This window comes from Protopterus annectens, chromosome 13.part0 (genome assembly GCF_019279795.1).
Source record: "Protopterus annectens isolate FY-2018-M chromosome 13.part0, PAN1.0, whole genome shotgun sequence".
Classification (NCBI taxonomy): Eukaryota; Metazoa; Chordata; order Ceratodontiformes; family Protopteridae; genus Protopterus; species Protopterus annectens.
In genome coordinates this window covers 816,855,158-816,875,558 of record NC_056747.1, presented here as the reverse complement: position 1 = coordinate 816,875,558, position 20,401 = coordinate 816,855,158, and the positions used below count along the sequence as shown (strand labels likewise).

General features: G+C 39.6%; 1 protein-coding gene across 1 annotated transcript in view; it reads right to left on the bottom strand.

The window, feature by feature from the left end:
* Positions 1-20,401, bottom strand: part of INTS2 (integrator complex subunit 2) — a 1,434,855-nt gene that overhangs the window by 427,867 nt on the left and 986,587 nt on the right. The window contains exons 13-15 of the mRNA XM_044054536.1: positions 18,509-18,685; positions 15,834-15,942; positions 15,497-15,601 (exon numbers count right to left, since the gene is read on the bottom strand). Coding sequence (XP_043910471.1) covers positions 15,497-15,601; positions 15,834-15,942; positions 18,509-18,685 — 391 coding nt within the window. The remainder of the gene's footprint in view (positions 1-15,496; positions 15,602-15,833; positions 15,943-18,508; positions 18,686-20,401) is intronic.

Here is a 20,401-nt window from a genome sequence, read left to right as displayed (position 1 = left end):
GCACCCTAGTGGCAGGGATGTGCAGTTACAACTTGCCTGATCGAAGACTGCTGCAACGGGGCTCAGTTTTTAGCTTTTATTGGTTAATTTGTTTAAATCAGTTTGCTCATTTGCTACTGTTTTATATATATATATATATATATATATATATATATATATTAAAAAATATATATATATATATACATATATATACACACACACTTTATGCATCACTGCATAGATAGGTTTAAACTATTCCCGGTGTCATAAAGTCTGCTCTTCAAATTTTCCCTTAGAACTAGTCAGTTTTTAGTTTTAGCACTCAAACCTGTTTCTTTGAGCTCAGCACTTGTTCAGAACTCGCTGTAAGCACTAAATAAGCTACCAATTACTACAGCACTCAACTTTCCTCACTTATCTAGAGGAAAACAGTTTTTAGTATTTAATAAATAGCACCTATCCAGGCATGTCTAAGGGTCAGCTTCCAGTGTTTTCTCCTGTCTACCTGATGAATCTGGGCATCTTGGGGCAATGCAGCAATTGCCTCATGTACACAGACAACACTCTCCGCCTACCACCCAACACTACAACCTGTGAGAGATGCACTTACATAGCCAAACTGGAAGCAAAGCTCTCTTCACCCAAGACTGGACGAGACAGTCAAGAGGATAAACACTTGCACCACACCACATTCATCACGTAGTCTCTCAAAACCTACACCATCAAAACACACAGCTACATTCGAGGAGGCTTTCAATAAAAATCTGCCCAAGCAACAGTGCCCTCCAAAGCAGAAACGCAAGCAACCTCCACCCCCCAACACAGCCTAAATGACACACAGCCAAACTCAGTGAGCCACTCAACCACAGCCCATAAGGCATAACAACGTACCCCCATACTCTAGTCATAGGTGACTCCATAGTCAAGCACAATGATGTTCCATTCACCAGGTTAAACAAGGAGAAAGTTACTGTCAGCTGCCTGTCAGGTGCCAGCATCCACCACATAACGCACTTACTCAGGTCACACCACAAGTATAAATATGACTCTGTCATTGTCCATGTTGGTGTGAATGACCTGAGATGTACCTCCCTGGACTACATGAAAAGAGACATGGAGGAGCTCTCCGATCTTGTAGCCCAGGCAGGTATGACCCTAGTCCTGAGAAGCATCCTGTCATCACCCAGAATGATACCACAGTACAAGGACAAAATGATTGACTTCAACAATTGGCTAAGCTTCTGGTGTCATTCTAAGGGGATCCAGTATCTGTCTGCCTGGGATGACATGATCGACAGACCACGATGCTTTGCCAGAGATGGCCTGCACCTGTCACCCTTGGGATACCGGCTAAGGCTCTTGCCACCCCTATAGTGCCTTTTTTAGGCAAGGTTCAATTGACAAATTCACCAACATAACAGGTAAAAGCAAACAAAATCTGAGGGTATTGCTACTCAATGGTAGAAGTCTAAACCTCAAAATGTACTCACTCGAGGCACTCCTTAAAATGGAGAACATTGACATCTGTGCAGTGTCAAGAGATCCGGTTCAAGGCTCCAGAGAGCACCCCTGCATACCAGGCTATAATTCATACCACACCTTTTGGCCACCTAACCTGTACCGAAGCACTAAAGGTGGAGGTGTGTCCATATTCATTAAGGATATCCACACCTCCAGGCTAGTTGCTCAGCATAATGCATCCAAGATTATCCAAGTGCAACTAACTCTGGGCAAGACCACAATCCAAACTGCAGCTTGCTACATATCCCCCACCACGCCCCAGGATTCCCACTCCTCATTTCTTGATACACTGGAAAATATTAGGGTACAACCCAACACCCTAATAATGGGCGATTTCAACTACCCCACCATTAACTGGGAAAACTACTCATGTTCCAACACTTTTGCTCAATGTTTTCTGGAATTTATAAATTCCAATGCCTTGGATCAACTTATCCACACCCCCACCAGGGGCAGCAATATCCTAGACCTGGCCATTACCAACACGGGTGACCAGTGTTTCACACCAAAGGTCAATTCCTCGTTGGTCAGATCCGACCACAAGCTAATCATCCTAGACATCCACATCTCGCCCCCATCCCCCACTAGGGAAACTACTGTAAATAATTTCTCCAAAGCTAACTTCACGCTTCTTAAGACAGAAGTGGCAAACGTCGAGACACCCATGCAGATGGACAACAGAGGTACGACTGCTGAATCCTACAGAAATACACTTTATAAGCACTTACACGAGTGCATGGATCGTGCTATCCCTAACAGAACCAAGATGCTATTCTTCAAAAAAAATTAAGCCAATTTGGTGGTCCCCTGCCATAAACAAACTCTACAACAGAAGAAACTGTTGCAAAAAAAAGAGTAAAATCCCATGATTGGAGGAACTCCCTTGGTCCCTCATAAAATCCTCCAAAGCTAGTTATGAAAACAAAATCCCCACTGATTTTAAAGAAAACCACAAAGCATTCTATAGCTATGTCAAGCATCTCAATGGCAACACTCAGATCTGCTCTGAGTTACAGCACAATGGCACTAAATATACAGAACCAACTGATATTGCCAACATCCTGGCAGATAGGTTCAGTGCTAACTTTACCCCCCTCTCACCCACTAAAGGACCCATCTCTATACCGGAAGAATGCAAAGTTCCTGTAATCACAGCTGCACAGGTAAAAACCACACTCTCCAAAGCCAAGAACACAGCATCCATGGGACCTGACAACATCCCAGGCTGCATTCTACACAAACTACAGAACGAACTGGCACCCCACTTAAGTACCATGTTCAATCATAGCCTCACCTCAGGCTTTGTGTCCACTGAATGGTGTACAGCAACGGTTATCCCACTCCACGAAGGGGAGTCACCACGGATCCCGGGAACTACCACCCCATTAGTCTGACTAGCCTGGTCTGCAAGGTCATGGAACGTATCATCATGGAACTTATAAACAAAGACATTGGTACTCTCCAAACTCTGGACCCTACCTAGTTCGGGTTTGTAAAAGGCAGATCATGTCTCCTAAACTTGATAGACTTCTTTGAAGCAGTCACCAAAGCTGTAGACGAGGGTAAGGTGGTTCACAAGGCCTATCTAGATCTCGCCAAGGCTTTCGACACCATCCCCCACTCTGGAATTATAGATAAACTGACTCCAAATCTGACTTCAGACCAGTGACAAGTGGAGTACCACAGGGTTCAGTCCTAGGTTCTCTCTTGTTTGGTATCTACTTCTCTGAAATACAGGCTAACACAGAAGGTCTTTGGCTAACAAAGTTCACAGATGACTGCAAACTAGGATCCATAATCGAAACTCCTAACGATGTGGACATCCTACAAAAGGGCCTCACTAAGACAGATGCCTGGTGTCAAAGCCATGGCCTCAAGCTCAATGCCAAAAAGTGCACTGTCATCCCCTTTGGTAAAAACTCTGTACCCATGAACTATCACATAGGCGGTAGTCTACTTAACACTTAAAGTGTGATAAGAGACCTTGGGACACAGATGGACAGTAGTCTCTCCTTTGATAATCACACTGCCACAGTAGTCAGGAAATCCTTCTACGTGGTACACCTCATCACAAAAGGTTTCTCATCCAGGAAAAAAGAGGTCAGTGTTCCCCTATACTCGTCACTCATTATACCCATTATAGAGTACAATGCCCCTTTTGGTATGTAACCCCCAAGACACCTGCAACAACTGGAAAGGCTGCAGAAATACCTCACAAAGATGATTACCGGCCTCAAACAGATGCCATACGCAGACCGTCTCAAAAAACTCCAGCTTTACTCTGTCGCATATCACCTACTGAGAGGCGATCTCTGCCTAGCATACAAAGCTATGTCAAACCCAGAGCTGTTGGACATGCTCCACTTAAAAGAAATCCCAATCCCTCCGAGCTACATGCTCTAGGGACCTAAACCTGGTCACCACAATAAACAGAAGTTGCTGGAGGGATAGATTCCTGTCCCAGAGACTCCCCATACTCTGGAACAAGCTACCTATCTATATCAAAAAAAGCTCCTCATTAGCACTCTTCAAGAAAAATTTTGATAATTGGATGGGAAATAGGAAATTCACCCCGGGGATCACTTCTGTGGTTCTGCTCGACAGTGGCACGGGAAAATAATCCTCTTGGATGGCGAAAGCCAGGGTATCTTTTTGGCTAGGCTTATACAGGTCCTAGGGCCAATAGCCTAGTACTTACTTATGAACCTATGAACAATTCATTCTTTAAGTAAACAACATCGGAATATCCAGCATAGCTGCTTACTTCTTATGGCATCACACAAGCAAACCTTGAGGATACAGCCAAGCTAAAATCATAGAGATAAATTCAGCTCCAACTTTTCCTCAGTCACCTCATATTTCACAATATAAAGTACACAAACTCAGTCCACACACAACTCTGGAAATCACCTCAAAACAGATACTAAAAGTGCTCTCCAGGACTAAAAAATATTAAGTCTACAGGTCCAGAACCCCATCTTGAACTACTGAATTGCATCCTCTCCACTAGATAAATACCAGAAGCCTGGAGAATAGCTGTAGCAGTGTCTGTCCATAAGGGAAGTCACACCAGAGACAAAGGCAACTACACATCTATAAGCCTTACCAGCATCATTTGCAAGGTGATGGAACATATCACCACGGACCTCATCAAATGGACATATGGAACCTACAATCCTAAGACTGAAATCAATCTAAAGGGTAATGCTTACTGAACAGAGCTGACTCCCTTCAAATAGTTACAGAAGCAACAGACTGTGGTAACTCCATATACACAGCTTACCTTGATCTAGCCAAGGCCTTTGACATAACACTACACTGGTATCACTGACAAGCCTGTCAACTCATTACAAATCCTTATATAATCCACTGGATTACCAGATGCCTTCTGAAAGAACCCACTCTATTACAGCTGATGGCAAACTATCATCCAATAAAAGTGTCACGAGTGTTGTATCCTGGGGTTCTGTTCTGGTGCAATTCTATTTGGCATTCATTTCTTAATGTCAAAATCAGCATTAAAGACTGCAGGCTGACCAAGCTCAAGGATGACTGCAAGCTTGGAGCCATCATCAACCCCCTGAAGACACTGATATCCTCCAAGAGGGCCTAACATAAGCAAATTCATGGTGTCTGCATTAAATTCTAAAGCTAAACACCAAATAAATGTAGTACTGCATGGTTTGTGAAACAAGAACTCTTGCAAACCTCCAACATAAATGACACCCCCTTTAAAGCAGAAACTATTTCAGACTGAGACACCTTCATAGATAATGCTCTCTCTCTCTTTTCTGTACCACATATCCACTACCTTGCCCAGCTGATTAGTTAAGGTTTCTATTCTTCTTTAGCATTTACCTGTCCAAGCACTCAGACCAACATGAGAAATTAGAGTGGCTCAATACCAAAAACATCTGAGGAAAAGAGCTTCTAGAGTTACCCAGAGCAGCTAAAAAGCCTTCTCTCTCCTCTGTTTCCTATGGACTTCTATGTGGCACTTTATGCCTGGAATACAAAGCTGTAAATCATGAAATGCTGCAATATTTAGTGCATTTTTGTAAGACTGGCAGTAACAAAAATACAAGATCAATGGGCCGAAATCTATACTGTAACATAAATAAGACTTGCTGAAATAACAGATATATCTTCTAAAGAATCTACCACCTCTGGAGCAAACTCCTGCTTTATGCAAAGCAAAGCACTTCCCTCAATATGTTCAAATCTAACGTAGAGGACTGGAATGGGAAACCACAAATTTGCTAAGGGTCAAGATGAACAATCTCTCCTGTAGAGGGGGAAGCCAAGTAGTTGGGTACACTGCAGTGGTTAGGCTTCAAATGTCTTATCTGGTGTTCAGCCTAGTACAAACTTATAAAACTAGGAATCTAATCTTTGGGAGAATGAAGATGTTGTCCAGTTTCCTTTGGATAGGTGCTAACACATCACAGTTGTCCCAGGCAGTTCTGACTACAAGCCAAACCATCTTATCCATAGGCAGGACCACCAAAGAGGAAGGCTTGGTGAGTCCAAAAATCCTCTCAGTATGCTTTGCAGACACAAAATTATTCATTGTTGACATGTAGTTCCGTTCACATTTAAGTTATGTACACTATGTTTCTAGAAAGGACACATTTGTCTATGATAGAGGATAAAATATGTCTCTCACTTCTTCCTCCAATGGTCTAGGGTGGACAGACTTTCCCCATTTTTGCCTTCCTTTTTTTGCAGTCCTCACCAACCCACATTCAGGTTCCCAGCCCAAGGAGCCCAGAGTCTAGCCCACAGGCAGCTGTGCAAACAATGAGTTTTAATTAATAAAGGATGAAACATTACAGATATTAATAAACAGCACTTTGGAATAAACATACTACAGGAAACATTTACCCTTGTATACATATTTGTTTTATTTTTTCTTTTATTTTATAGGTTCACAGGTAAATATTAGATAATCAGTCTGAAGACTATTACGTGCCTAACCAATAACCAGGCAGTGACCACAGTTGAGAGTCAAACTCTGTACCTTTTGTGAGGTAAACACGTTAACTTTTATGCCAACTCTCAACCAAACTTGTTGCCAATGTAGGGCATATGAAACAGGACTTGTATTTAGCAGGTTTAAACACAGCAAAACCAAATACAAGGTCTATGCTAAATACTTACGTTTCAAAACAATTAAAACAGATGCTCAAACTGTTAAAGATTCAGGAACATTGGAAGACACATGGGATGACTGCAATTCTTAGTAGTTAGTCTTTACTGATTATATCACATCTACTATAACATAACACAAAGTTAATTACATGGAAATATTAAACTACAGGATGAAGGTACTGCACACAAAATAAAGAAAAAAAGACCCTATGAAAATATAACCACAGTAAAACTAGAAAATGGCAAAGTATTAGCCATTCAAGTGAGTAATTTGGAAGTATAATGTATATGACGGACTGATAAAAATACCATATGAAAACATACATTTGAATTAAATCTAGAACAAGGTGAAGTATTATTCATATTAGTGAATGTTAACCTGGATGAATAACACAATGTGAGGGGTCCCACCTATCAGCAGTGTATCAAGAGTAGGGCAAAAGGGGCATTTCCCCAGGCGCAAAGTGTTAGGGGGCATGACTAAGAGTTACTACATTATACCAAAATGCTGATACAAGTTCCTTTTTTTTTTTTGCTCTTTAGTTGAAGGGCTGAGCTGACGGGGGTGTGGATCTGTAGAAAGCCAACTGGTACAAAAGTACCAATTGGCTTTCTATAGTAAAAGCCAAAGTTTATTGAAGAACTGAAGGGAGTATAGATTTCACTGCTGTATAAAGCCAACCGATCTTCACAGAGGAGATGGAGCACTGTTCTGGGGACTGGCACGGGGTGCTAATTGAGCCAGCAATGGCTCTGCCCATTACTTCCTTTATCTACTGTTACGTTAAAGGTTAGCATATAACGTTAAGCATATAGGTTGATAAAGCACCACAGTTTTTGCTATGTAGCATAATTGTTCAGTTCTATAAACAGAACTGATTAAACATCACTAGTATTTAACTAGAAGTATGAAGACTTGTGGAGTGGATCATTTCCAGTGTCATAAACTTGTACAATTAAAAATGGATGTAGACACAAAAAAATAGACAGTGGGAAGAAAACTAGTATATGATTATTTATCAAGTATTATGGCTCAAATGTGAGATGTAGAAAGTTTAGAATAGTGGTGTCACAAATCCAGAAAGAGTAAATTACTTTATTTTTGTATCATTAAAAACAAAACTGAAATTTTGTTCCAATGGGCACGTTGGTGTGTGCAGGAATTCATGTAAAGTAAGTGACTGATATTCATAGTGAAGGGATACCTACCTTGCCAATTCAACTTTATTTGCTAAAAAGATACGACTTTGGGATGTAATTGAGAAATATGCATGCCTAAAGAAATAATCGGGCTCTTCTCATTCCACATTGTTTATTTAGTCTGGTAGCTGAAGTGACATTTTAGATTAAGCTGGGACATGATACAGATTTGGTGGAGCATGTAAAATAAATGTCTACCAGAGGGGTGACACCTAGTGGGAACACTAGCTGTTACCTCATGGAGTATGAGCCTGTCAAGTCTGTGCTGCCATGGTGCATTCCCATCAGTAGCCAAGGGATGGTGACACCCTCAGGAGACAACAATAGCTTAAAAGAACTTTTTTGGGGGGTATTCAAAATGAGAGAGGGTATGTGACCACCCAAAACCAACAAACTGGCTCACTCCCTGTCATCTGACTCTTGCTAGGGAAACAGACTGGTGACTGAGATGATTTCCAAGTAGTTACATGTAACTAAAGGGCTCCCATCTAGGCCACAAATCCCTAGCTCCATGGAACAAGTGGGCTGAATGAGAACTGACAGTGGTCAAATTAGGGTGGGGTCCTGCGGGGGGGACGGGGGGGACTGGGACTGAAATGCATACTAAGTAAATGAAGTTCTGCAAATATTTTAGTCAAAATATTGTAATAAAGGTGCTGATTTAAAAAAAAAACAAGCAAACAGCAAAACCACCAGCACCAACAAAACAGTTACAGTGGTGCAAAAGGAAACCTAATGTATAAGCTATGGTAAGAGTCTTAAACAGCTTTTCCTCAGCCTCAGAATCCAGAAAATTTGAAAGCATTTTCATCCTTGATTCATTAAAGAAGACAGAAATCTGGACATGTGAGACAACTGAAGATCTGAGCCCCACTGAACAAGTGGAAACTACCCTCTTATACACCCCTATCAAACCCTTATGGCAAAAGTTGCTATGGTGTCAAAAACGTAAGCTGGACTGCTGAAATAACAAGGAAGTTAGCTTTAGGATATCTTGAAATGATCTCAAACCACTCGACTGGCATCTTACAGAAGATATCCACCTTCCTGGGAGAAGACAGGTCAACACTAACAACAAGCAGAAAATTCATACAGTTTTACAAAAGCCAAGTATAAACTGAATTAAACGACATGACATCCCAGTACAAATTCTACACTATTTTTGCAACATTTCCTTCAAAAACCTACACAATAATGACATGTAGGCCCTTTGCTTTTGATCCAAAAAAAAACTTCTGTAAAACAGAATTAGCTAGATATTGCTTCTGCAAAACCATAGCAGATGCAGCATGACATGCTTCTAGGATTTTTAAATTACTTTCTGAAAAACATTTCAAACAGCTATAAAATAATGGCCAATAGGTCTCTCCTTCTAAACAAGGAGTTGTCTTGTACAGATGAATTAGCTACACATTTCTGGAAAAACATAATATAGGTAAGAAAGTATAAGAGCATTTTAATCGCTTTTTTCTGTCAATATCTAACATCTATATTCTGACTCACTGCAACCAACTCGATTAGGAACTGCCTACACCACAGCCATTAATGGCTTTTAGAGAATGAAAGGACAAGATGGCAAGAAATGAAGCAGATGGAGGTAGTGGCTACCTAAAAAGGGTTCCTATTACTACATCGAAAACCGTAAATTTTGTAATGACTCCCTTCAGGACTAAAGGCCGAAAATGCCGGACCTCAATATGCTTTTTGTGAGATCGCAGTACAGTGAAGATCGGAATTTTTGCCCTTTCCTCCCTGTAGTGCGATCTCTGAGTTGGTATATATATTTAGCAGGGGTCTGGGGGGGCACAGCCCCCCACAATAGCAAGTCCGAGGTCCGGCATTTTCGACCTTTAGGTCGTTTGATATTTGCAGTTTTCGAAGTTCTAATATAGACCCACCTAAAAATGCATTTCTTGTGCAAGTTCTGTGTAATGCTGTAAAATGACAGTATGCAGGCATTCTGCTATTCAGCAGAAACCAACTGGGCAATAGCTTTAAAACAATATGGGAGTCTCACAGGTCACTGTACTCCAATCATCATTCTGGACTACTCCTCCAGAATTATTTCCGTCACTTCTTAGGATAAAACTGCTGGTAGCTGCTTCATCCTAGTTCCCCGACTGGGCCTCTAACAGCAGAATTCCTTTCTGAAGCCTGGTCACCACAGACAAATTTAGACGTGAGGTTCCTATAGTAGTGAACCATCATTAACCAGTTATTTTTCTACATCAAGAAATTTTCATAACTTTGCAATTCTTGTCTTTCACCAAATTTCAGAGAATTAAATGGGATACCTACATGTGTAAATGCAGTAAGTTAGACACCAGTAAAAATGCATTCTGTTAATGCCATTTCATAAACTTTTATTACTGGCAGCACAATCATAAGCTCTACATTTTGCTGGAAAATAACTCACAAAGAGAAAGCTGACTGATGGGCCATGGTTTAAAATGCTTACATGGATATTATAGCAGGAATATGTTATACAGTCTTGAAGGGAGTCATTACAAAATGGCAACAGTACATACTACTACACCATCTCCACCTGTGCCAGTAAGAAACAGAAATTACTAAAAAGAAAAGCAGGAGGAGTCTATAACTCGCACAGTTGCCAACTAGGTTAGTTACACAACCACTATCACCAGCTCTGTTTTAAGGAAAGTCTTTTGAGTTAATAGAAAAACTGTGACTCGGCTCAGTTGCTCTGCTCTTTAACGATACACGGACCCCCACTTACCAGGAACAGGAAATGAACAGGACATTAGTTTGGTATTTCTGTGAAACAGGCAGTTCAGCAACTATATAAGTACATCAAACAAAAGTAAAAGTCTAAATGCAAATGCCAAATTGCTGTTGTCTCCTTTCTGCAAAAAAGTTGTCATCGTGCTGCACAATTTCTTTAAACTATGATCCACAGTCAGCCAGATGGCATCAAAAAATCAGATGGAAACGTATCCGATAAAGAAACCAATGCTAGTTTCTCCAGAGTCACTGATGGAGTTCATGATTTGGCTGACAGCAATGCAATGCAGTTCTAATGCCACTAATCAAACTTCCTGCTCTTGGTGAAAATGAAATGTAACATGATGAAATACTAATGAATCACAAGCATAAAAGGATCAGTACATCCTTAACCCCCACCTCTCTGAAACTGTAATACCATAAAAGTATTTTTTTTGGGGGGGGTTGCAAGAAGAATTGTAACAGGCGAGGAAAATCTTGCTGCTCTTCCAAAAAACAATGCTTGAAAAGTGAACTAAGCTGTATCAATGCTATACTGAATTGAAAAAAGAAATGTTAAGCAACTGTGTAATATTCAAAAATGTGTAAATCTTTATATATTTAAAATGTGCATTTGCTAGTGTGGAAATGCAAACAAGAAAAATCCCAGCTCTGCTTTTTGACTGTGCAAATATATGCAGTACAAGTCTAATGCTTTTGAAAGTTGTTGTACTAGGTCATAAGATGAGGATGCTTTACTTAAGTAGCACTTGCTGAAACTCTCCCACACCCCCGGAAGCAAGTTAATTGAGGAAACAGGAAAAAAGTCTTTTAAAATTCAAACTGAGCCATATGTAATCCCATTTGTGAACTTGTATAAGTAGAGAGATTGAATGTCAATTCAACAATTACAGGCATTACAAGGGGTTGCAGCAATTAATGAAATTTGCCTTCTGGACCATAGCATTGGATACAGATAGCTAACACTGCAATTCTACTGCTTATGAGGACTCTAAAAATTTTACTTTGGATTTAAAAGCCACAAACAGTACGGGTATAGTACATCTTTTAGTCAGAAACAAATAGCTTCTAGTTCAAATGTATTTTTCTGCATACCATTTGTCTGTTTAAAACATTTAATTTCAATTCATTATCCAGCTTCTGGGCTGCTTCTAGATTTATTTGTAACTTTGGATGCTTGTGGCTCACGGATTTTGTGCACTTTACTGGTACCTGCAAATGTTTGGTATCCATCCTATGAAGAGTGAGTGCTCAGAACTAATTGCTACCACTTAAATATTTAAAAGAAGGCTTATTTTAAAGGTAAAGAGTAAAGTGTGTTACAGTTTGAAAAATGTTGGCAGGCAGAGTTTCACAGGCACAAATCACTCAGGTGATGATAAACCAAAGGTGTACTTAATGATAAAAATCCACAAGAAAAATAAATAAAACGTGAGCGCTTTCATTAAACAAGTGTTAACGTTATCAGACACCATTAAAATGTAAGACAACCATTTATATGCATATAAAAAACACACTGATTGGGTAAGCAAAGAGAGGTGAAATCGGACAGCAAATTTACAGTGAATGGTATAGACCATTGCCCAAAAGGTAAATATAACTGTCACTCCAAGGCAGTGGTCTATATGGCTACATGTGACCAATGCCTAGCATTTTATGTAGGCAAAACAGAAAGGAAATTTAACGCTAGAATTTATGAACACAACTATGCCATAAGAATGAATAATACTAACAATGCATTAGCGAGGCATATTCAAGACAACAGTGGCCACAATTTCACATTTATGGCAATAGACCATGTAGACAGCAGTGACAAAAAGCCTTGGGGACTTCAGTTAGAGATAAAGGACTTAAGGTGGCAAATCCTACTACAGGCAGATAGATGGCCAGGGATAAATGACAGGATGTCCATCTCTCCTGTACTGAAATTAAAAGCCCTAGAAAGGAACAAAATATCTCAAAACATTTGTTAAGCACAAGCACTTTTGTATGTATTTTGCTTTGGGAAACATTTTAGCATTATGTGAATATTTCACATGAGATTTTAAAAATAACTTTGGTTTTAGTTTTATTCTATTTATAACCATTCATGACAAGTATATGACTAATAATTTATCTTTTAATTACAAGTTTTTGTTGTATTTAAAATGCAACAGTTTCAACTGTAACACATTCATCAAGGGGTTAATTAATGTTCTGGCTCAGTGTTGCTTAGCTAGCTGCCTCTCTTTGCTTACCCAGAGTATTTTTTACATGTATATAAATGGTTGTCTTACATTTTAATGGTGCCTGATGAAGTTAACACTTGTTTAATGAAAGCGCTCACGTTTTGTTTTTCTTGTGGATTTTAATCATTAAATACACCTTTGGTTTATCATCATCTGAGTGATTTGTGCCTGTGAAACTCTGCCTGCCAGCATTTTTATTTTTTTATTTATTTAGTTTGTTTTGCTGCTTCTGTTTTTTTGTGTTCCAGTTTTGCTAGTTTTCTCTAAGTGGCGGCAGCATTACCATAAACTTGGGAGGGTTCATAAGTACTCAAGAGTTGCCATTTGCCCCCCCCACACACACACACAATATCACGCGTGAGTACACAAAATAATTATGGTTAAATTTTAATTACTAATGGAAAGACAGCACTGGAAGGCACTGGGTTTGTGAATGAAATCTTGGGCAGCCTGAGAATTGTAACTTAGAAATGTGGTTGTATTGTATGAAGCTCATCTGTGTGTGGTAGGGCTTGGGTTATTACCTTGAAACAGTCACCAAGGCCATTGACAAGGGGAAGGTGGTCCACACAGCCTACCTGGACCTCGCAAAAGCCTTCGATACAATACCCCACTCGGGCATTATAGATAAGCTCACCAGCTTAAATATAAACCCCTATGTCACTAGATGGGTTGCAAACTGGCTCAAGGACAGAACCCACATGGTTAGAATAGCTGGAGCCATGTCAGACTCCAAACCAGTTACAAGTGGCATCCCACAAGGCTCAGTCTTGGGACCTCTCTTGTTCGGTATATATTTCTCGGAGGTACAGGCCAACATGGAAGGACTGTGGCTGACCAAGTTCGCAGATGACTGCAAACTGGGCGCCATAATAGACTCTCCAGCCGACACAAGCATCCTCCAAAAGGACCTCATAGAAACAGACAACTGGTGCCAGAGCCATGGCCTCAAGCTAAACGCCAAAAGTGTATAGTCATCCCCTTTGGCAAAACAAAGTGCCCACAAATTACCACATAGGTGGTAATCCATTAAGTACAGAAGAAGTAATTAGGGACCTGGGGACCCAAGTTGATAGCAATCTCTCATTTGACAACCACGTGGCCAAAGTGGTTAGAAAAACATTTTATATAGCCCACCTAATCATGAAGGGATTCACATCTAGATCAGGGGAGGTCATCGTGCCTCTTTACTCATCCCTCATCAGGCCCATAATTGAGTACAATGCCCCTTTGGGATGTACCTTACCAGACACCTGCAGCAACTGGAAAGACCACAAAAGTACCTCACCAAGAGGATCAAGGGGCTCAAACAGATGTCGATGCTGCCCGGTTAAAGAAACTCCAGCTCTACTCAGTGGCATACCGCCTGCTCAGAGGCGATCTGTGCCTGACGATAAAGCCATGTCCAACCCGGAATTAATGGACATGCTGCACCTCAGAAAATCCAAATCCCATCGAGCTACGCTCGAGGGACTTAAACCTCAGCACTGAAATAAATAGGACATGCTGGAGGGACAGATTCATAACCCAGAGGCTCCCTTCACTCTGGAATAAAATCCCAGTCCAGGTTAGGCAGAGTCCCTCATTGACTCTCTTCAAGAGGAATCTTGATGAGTGGATGGGAGATCGTAGGTTTACCCCGGGTATCACTTCTGTGTCACTGTTAGACAGAGGCACAGTATACTAACCTCGAAAAAGGGCATAGCAAAATTAATTTAAAATGGGTGGCGAAAGCCATACACACTCTGGCTAGGCTTATAAATTCCCTAGGGCAGATAGCCTAGTATGAACCTATGAACCTGAAGGCAGCAGTGCACATTTACCACACACTCTTACGGCCCACTGCCCTAAGTATATTAACTGGTACCAGTCGCAGGATTCAACTTCTCAGCTACACTGCTAGTTCCGTATCACTTAAGGCAGGCTTGATGGCAGTAGTGCAGAAGTTAAAACCCATAACCCCTAACCATCACAAAGTAATTGGTGTCAGCAGGTGGTATTACACGGCTGTTCATCAGAGGGGATTTCACAGTAGTGTTAGTCTCTTCTACAAAGTGTAACAGAATCAAGCGTAACTAGACATACTGCAAACAGCATAATTATGAGTCCATCACGTAGCAGTACACGGATGCATATTCTCCAGTTATTTGTCACTATGGACAAAACATGGATCACTAGATGCACTTCAAGCTGAATATCTTTCATGATGGTGTGACCTCTTGAAGACTATTTGAAAACTGATGGATTTGAGGTTCACTCTTAAAAGAAAGAAAAAAAAAAAAAAAAAAAAAGAAGCATGTTTTGACTATCTACATATTGGAATGTTTTCTCATTAGCTAACCATGTTTTGGCTGCCTCATATGTACCCTTTCTTTAAAGCCAGTGCCTCCTTTAGTCCTCTTATAACAAAAAAGTAGTTTAGTGAAATGAGTGCTGGAACTTATTTCACAGGTCTGCAAGACAAATTGCTTAGTTTCTGTGTTTCCTTACAGGCTGAAAAAAATAAGGTAATGCATAGCCAGGACACCAGGGGTATGCCATTCTACTAGCATGTGTGTTTTCGATACACATTATAAAAACACACTGTTAACCACAAAACTTAGAAGTTAAGAAATCTATGGTAAGAAGTAAACAACAAAGCCAAGAATACTGACATTCTGAACCCGCAAACATACCTCCCAGTTCTTGCTGCAAACACTGTGCCTGGAAGATCATATACTTGATTGGAATCTGATCCATTAATGCAGCAGAGTATGACTTGGGTTTTTTCTGCATGGCCGCTACAAGGAAAATATTGTACATTAGAAATATAGACACATACGCACACAAACAGAATGGTACTCGATGAGAAAAAGTACTGGCAGACATCACTGCTTATGCAATAACATATTAAAAATCCAAAAACTTATAAGAATAATATAATGACAATTATCTGAACTCATTCTACAACTTAAAATATAAAGAGCTTAAAAAGTGCTATATAATGTAACTGAATTATGTATCAGTCCTCACCTAGTGACTTTGTATTTGCCAACAGTGCCTCCTCATAAGACAGAATATAATAAAGAACAAGAAGTTGTGCGGTAATACTGTAGCGCTGTCTAGGACGACTGCATTCTCCCTGGGGAGAGACAGAGACACTATATTTAAAAAAAAAAATCAGTGCTATCAAAGTACTGCTATTCCATTAATTTACCTAACCTTCTACTGAACACAATGCTTTGGTCTGTGTTTCTTTCTGGGCACATATGTTGCACTTTTATTTTCCTTCAGCAACCCATAAAGCAGGCATATACAACACACAGATAAGGTGTTAGGTAAGTGTAGGGTACTACATAAACCGGAAGAATTCTAAATAGTCTTGTTAGTTTCTGTAACATTATGGTGGATGTACAAAACAGTGAAGTAGAAGAGAGGGGAAAAAAAGACTGCTGTTGTGTCTTAACACAAAAAAGAATGCAATAGAAATGAAACAGCTGTGCATACACACAACACCTCTTCATCTTAGTGTCTAAGTTATTCACTGTGACAAGTAGGGATGACAATGTTTTCTTCTATGCAATGCACATTTTCTCATACCTATGATGTCCGCTACCAGCAAAGGTACTTGCTGCCAAACACCCACCACAGACCTTTCCTTGTGGTATTGGGAGTTCCACAGTGTGTTCCCTCCCTCCCAAAATTTGCATGCCAGTCTATCCCATGCTAGTTCCATCAGATGTCTAAGCTATTAACAGAACTCAGGACATATGGACCACAGTCAGGGCTTGATACCTTTGCATCAATGGTGCTGGTGATGCACTTAAAACATCTTTATACTTTATTTAATTTTGTTGGCGAATTCTGCGTTTTAATCACAAATTGCAGTCACTACCTATGTTTGTATAAAGTGTCACATTCTTGTGCCTCAGAATGTATTCAGGGGGATTCAAAGCTATCATGCTTATTAGTTTGTTTGTTAATTCTGGTACAGCGCTGATCCATAAAGACCTTTTCCAAACTCAGACTGGAAGCACTGTTACTTGCTCAGAGTCACAACAGCAGGCAGAGACTGAGATAATCAAACTCTGGACTACATGAAGCAAGCTGTTAACAGCTCAGAACCTCAGTTCTTTGCATTAAATGCCAGACTTCAGCAAATCACACTCTCACAAATGCTAATTTCTGGAGCATGTTAGAGCAATGTGCCATTTCCAGATTAAACACTAATTCATATTCACTTGAATTTTATCCTACACAGCGTCAAACTACAATGCATCTTTCTACATGCAGTGCAATATGGATTTATATTTCTCATTTCTGTACTGTAGATATGATTGGGTGATTTCTTCCGTATTCCTTAGTGATACATTAACACAAAAACATTGGTAACAGATGCACTTTGGAAAGAGATATACTTCAAGCATACATATAATGGAATCTCTAATGCAGTAGTAAAACTTAACTTCATGCTACCAGTAGTAATTATCAAGCATAAAGAAGTTTCAGTGATATCTCAAGCAAAAAGAAGTCTAACACAAAATAAAGTATATGCATAACTTTTATAATGCATCTAAAATATAACAGTTTCTGATAATGAATTTTAGTGCAACAAACAGTGGTTAGCACTGATTACTCAAAACACCTGGTTAATCAGCTTGGTCCTAAGTTATGGTGCTTTTGTGCAATGTTTACATGCCTTCACTCTATCTGCAAGGAAGCTATCCTGGTTTCAAACACATATCCCAAAGACATGCCATAGGTAACATGGCGAGCCTTCAAACTGCCTATATGAGTGCATATGTGCATTCTGGAATGTAATGGTGTCCCATTCCTGGATTAGTTTCTCTGCCTTGTGAACAATGAGTTTTATAACAGACCCTGTTCGCCACATGACCCAAACCTTCATTAACTGGGCAATCAGAAAATGAATGAATAGATTTTGAAACTCTCTCTTTTGAAAGGAGGCTTGTCCCCCTCATACCCCCCTTACTTACTTGACTTCATTCAAAATAATGCCATCTCAGAGAAGAGCATCTTCTGAAGACTGCTTATTCTCCAAGATGAAACAATCTTCAAACTGAGAATAAGTAAAAAGGGGTGCAACAGTCTGGCCCATCTATAAGAATGTGTTTCTGTTGTAAAAATTTAAGTTAAATAAGCCGTTTTTCATTACATGTCACTGTACACATACTAACATAGGTGCATATTTAACATAATTTAAGACAACCAATGGTGATCAAGTGCTCTGTTACTGGGAAACCAATGACATCTTACAAGAAATTTATGTCTTATAACATTACAAACCAATTTTAAAAATATATCAGAATCTTATCAAATCTTTTGGTCTAAAAACATCACTTAACCATCTGTTAAATTTCTGGTATGTAAAGACAGCCTGCAGCAACCACAGCTATTAGCCCCATGCAATGCAGGTAGACTTATGTCTGGAAGAAACTTCAAGTGGAAGAGGAAGGCTGAATTTATTCATGACAGAAACTGCAAGCAAATTAATTTAATGCAGTGATTTTACAAGCCACTGTACAAATGCTAACTACAGGCAAAAGTCCCAACGTTCGACAATAAGATGACAGCTTTGGATATTAATGCCAGACCCCTAGGATGCAAAGTGTGTGCATAAATTAATTTTCAAGCACATGTTAATATATTTTACATGCAGTTTAACTATCAAGAATACATCATGTTACCCCAGTAAGTCCTTGGAACACATTGAGAATCTCTTGCTCTGTGACTGGCTGGTTTGTGGCTTCAGGGCTAGCTTTAGAAGCTGGAGTAAGAATAGAGTTAATGTACACATCAATTAGGGGTAGCAGCTGAGGATGAAGCGGAGTTCCTGTTTCACACAGCTGTCTGTAAATCCAGTCCTAGAAAGATAAAAAAGGCTGAGTCATTCAGCAATGAATTACACGTATAACTAAAAGTAACAACTTTGCAACATTTTCTGTTTTAGGAAGCACAGCAGTAGTCATATTAACGATCCAGCTGTAACAGTGTCTGTAGTGTCAAATTAAAAAAAAGAATCAGTTTTCCCTTGTTCTACAAATGGAAGCCTTACCTACACAAGACACTGTGGTTGTCACAAAATGAAAAACAGACTGTTCTTGAATTTCCAAATGTTTCTATACATACACACACACATGCAGAAATGCATATCATGTACGTGTATATTTTATTCATAATACTTAAATATTTGATTTGGAGATAAAAAGGTCTATAGAGACTAAAGGATTCTAAATGATTATATAGCAATAACCCACGCCTGGGTGTGGGTAATGCTGGATTTACCCACGGTTGGTGTGGTTTGGTCACGAGGCTGCCCGAGTAGCCAAACAAAGACAACCGTGGGTAACTCCAGCATTACCCACACCCAGAAGTGGGTTACTGCTATTATACGATGACATTATTTAAGAAACAAAATAATTACTTTTCTTAAATAATGGCATTGTATAATGCCTCCTTGCTGCCCTTCCGCAGCTGTCTGGTATTCTGCGGCAGTTCTGATGTACTGCGCATGCGTATGCTTACACAGTACATCAGAGCTGTGGGTGGAAACAACGGAGAAAGCAAGATCTCCGTTGCTTTTTACAAACTGTCAAGCTATTGGTCTATAATTCTTTGGGTAGCTTACAGGTTCACTTTTAAGTAGGAGCATTGTTTTCCTGTTGTTAGCCAGGTTTTTGTCTGTTCAGGGTATGCATATAAACAGTTCTTACTCATGGCTAAATTGTCGTGCAAAGATGTTAATACTTTTAGAAAGAGTTAGGTACTGCATCTGGGCCAGGGGTTTTCCAATTAGAGGCTTTTCTTAACTGTATTTCAATCTCTTTGGCTGTTACTTCATCCCATTTCATGTACCTTTAAACTTCATATTCTTTTGTTAACTTCTGTCCATTTAGCATCTTTGTTATGTTCCACAGGATCTTCATAGATTTTTCTCCAAAATGTATCTAATTCTTCTTTTTTTTTGCTTTTACCTTGTTTCCCAATTCTCTATAAAACATTTTGAGTCATCAATAAATTGCTTATTTTGTACTTTTCCTTTATATTTACCTTCATATCTTCTAAGTCTTTCTGCTTCTGCTGAAATTTTCAGTTGATCTGCAAAAGTGCATAACAGATCCTGGTCTGTTCTAATACTGCGCAATGCTTTTATCGCATCTATCTTTTTAGCATTTTTGTTGATCTGTTCCCTCTTCTATAGTCTTCTAACAGTGACACTTCTTGTTTTAACTGCTTTATAGTTTTCTCTATTTGATATTTCCAGTATGGTATTTGATTTCTCCCTTTTCTCACCCTCACTATCCTGTGTTCTTGTGGTAGACCTTTATCAGTTATTAATTTAGCTGTATAGTAATATATCCTGTTTAATTCTGTTATATCGCATGGATCTCTATGGACAGTCCTAATTACTGTGTTCATTTGTTTTATCAAACTTCTGACTTTTTGGGTTTTATTGACCTTCTGCAGTCTATTTCTTTCATTGATCTTATTATGTCTATCTACCTCTATTAAATCAAGCAACTCTTCTCTCAGCTTGCTTTCTTCTAAACTGAGGGTACATTTTTTGTTTTCCATTTCCT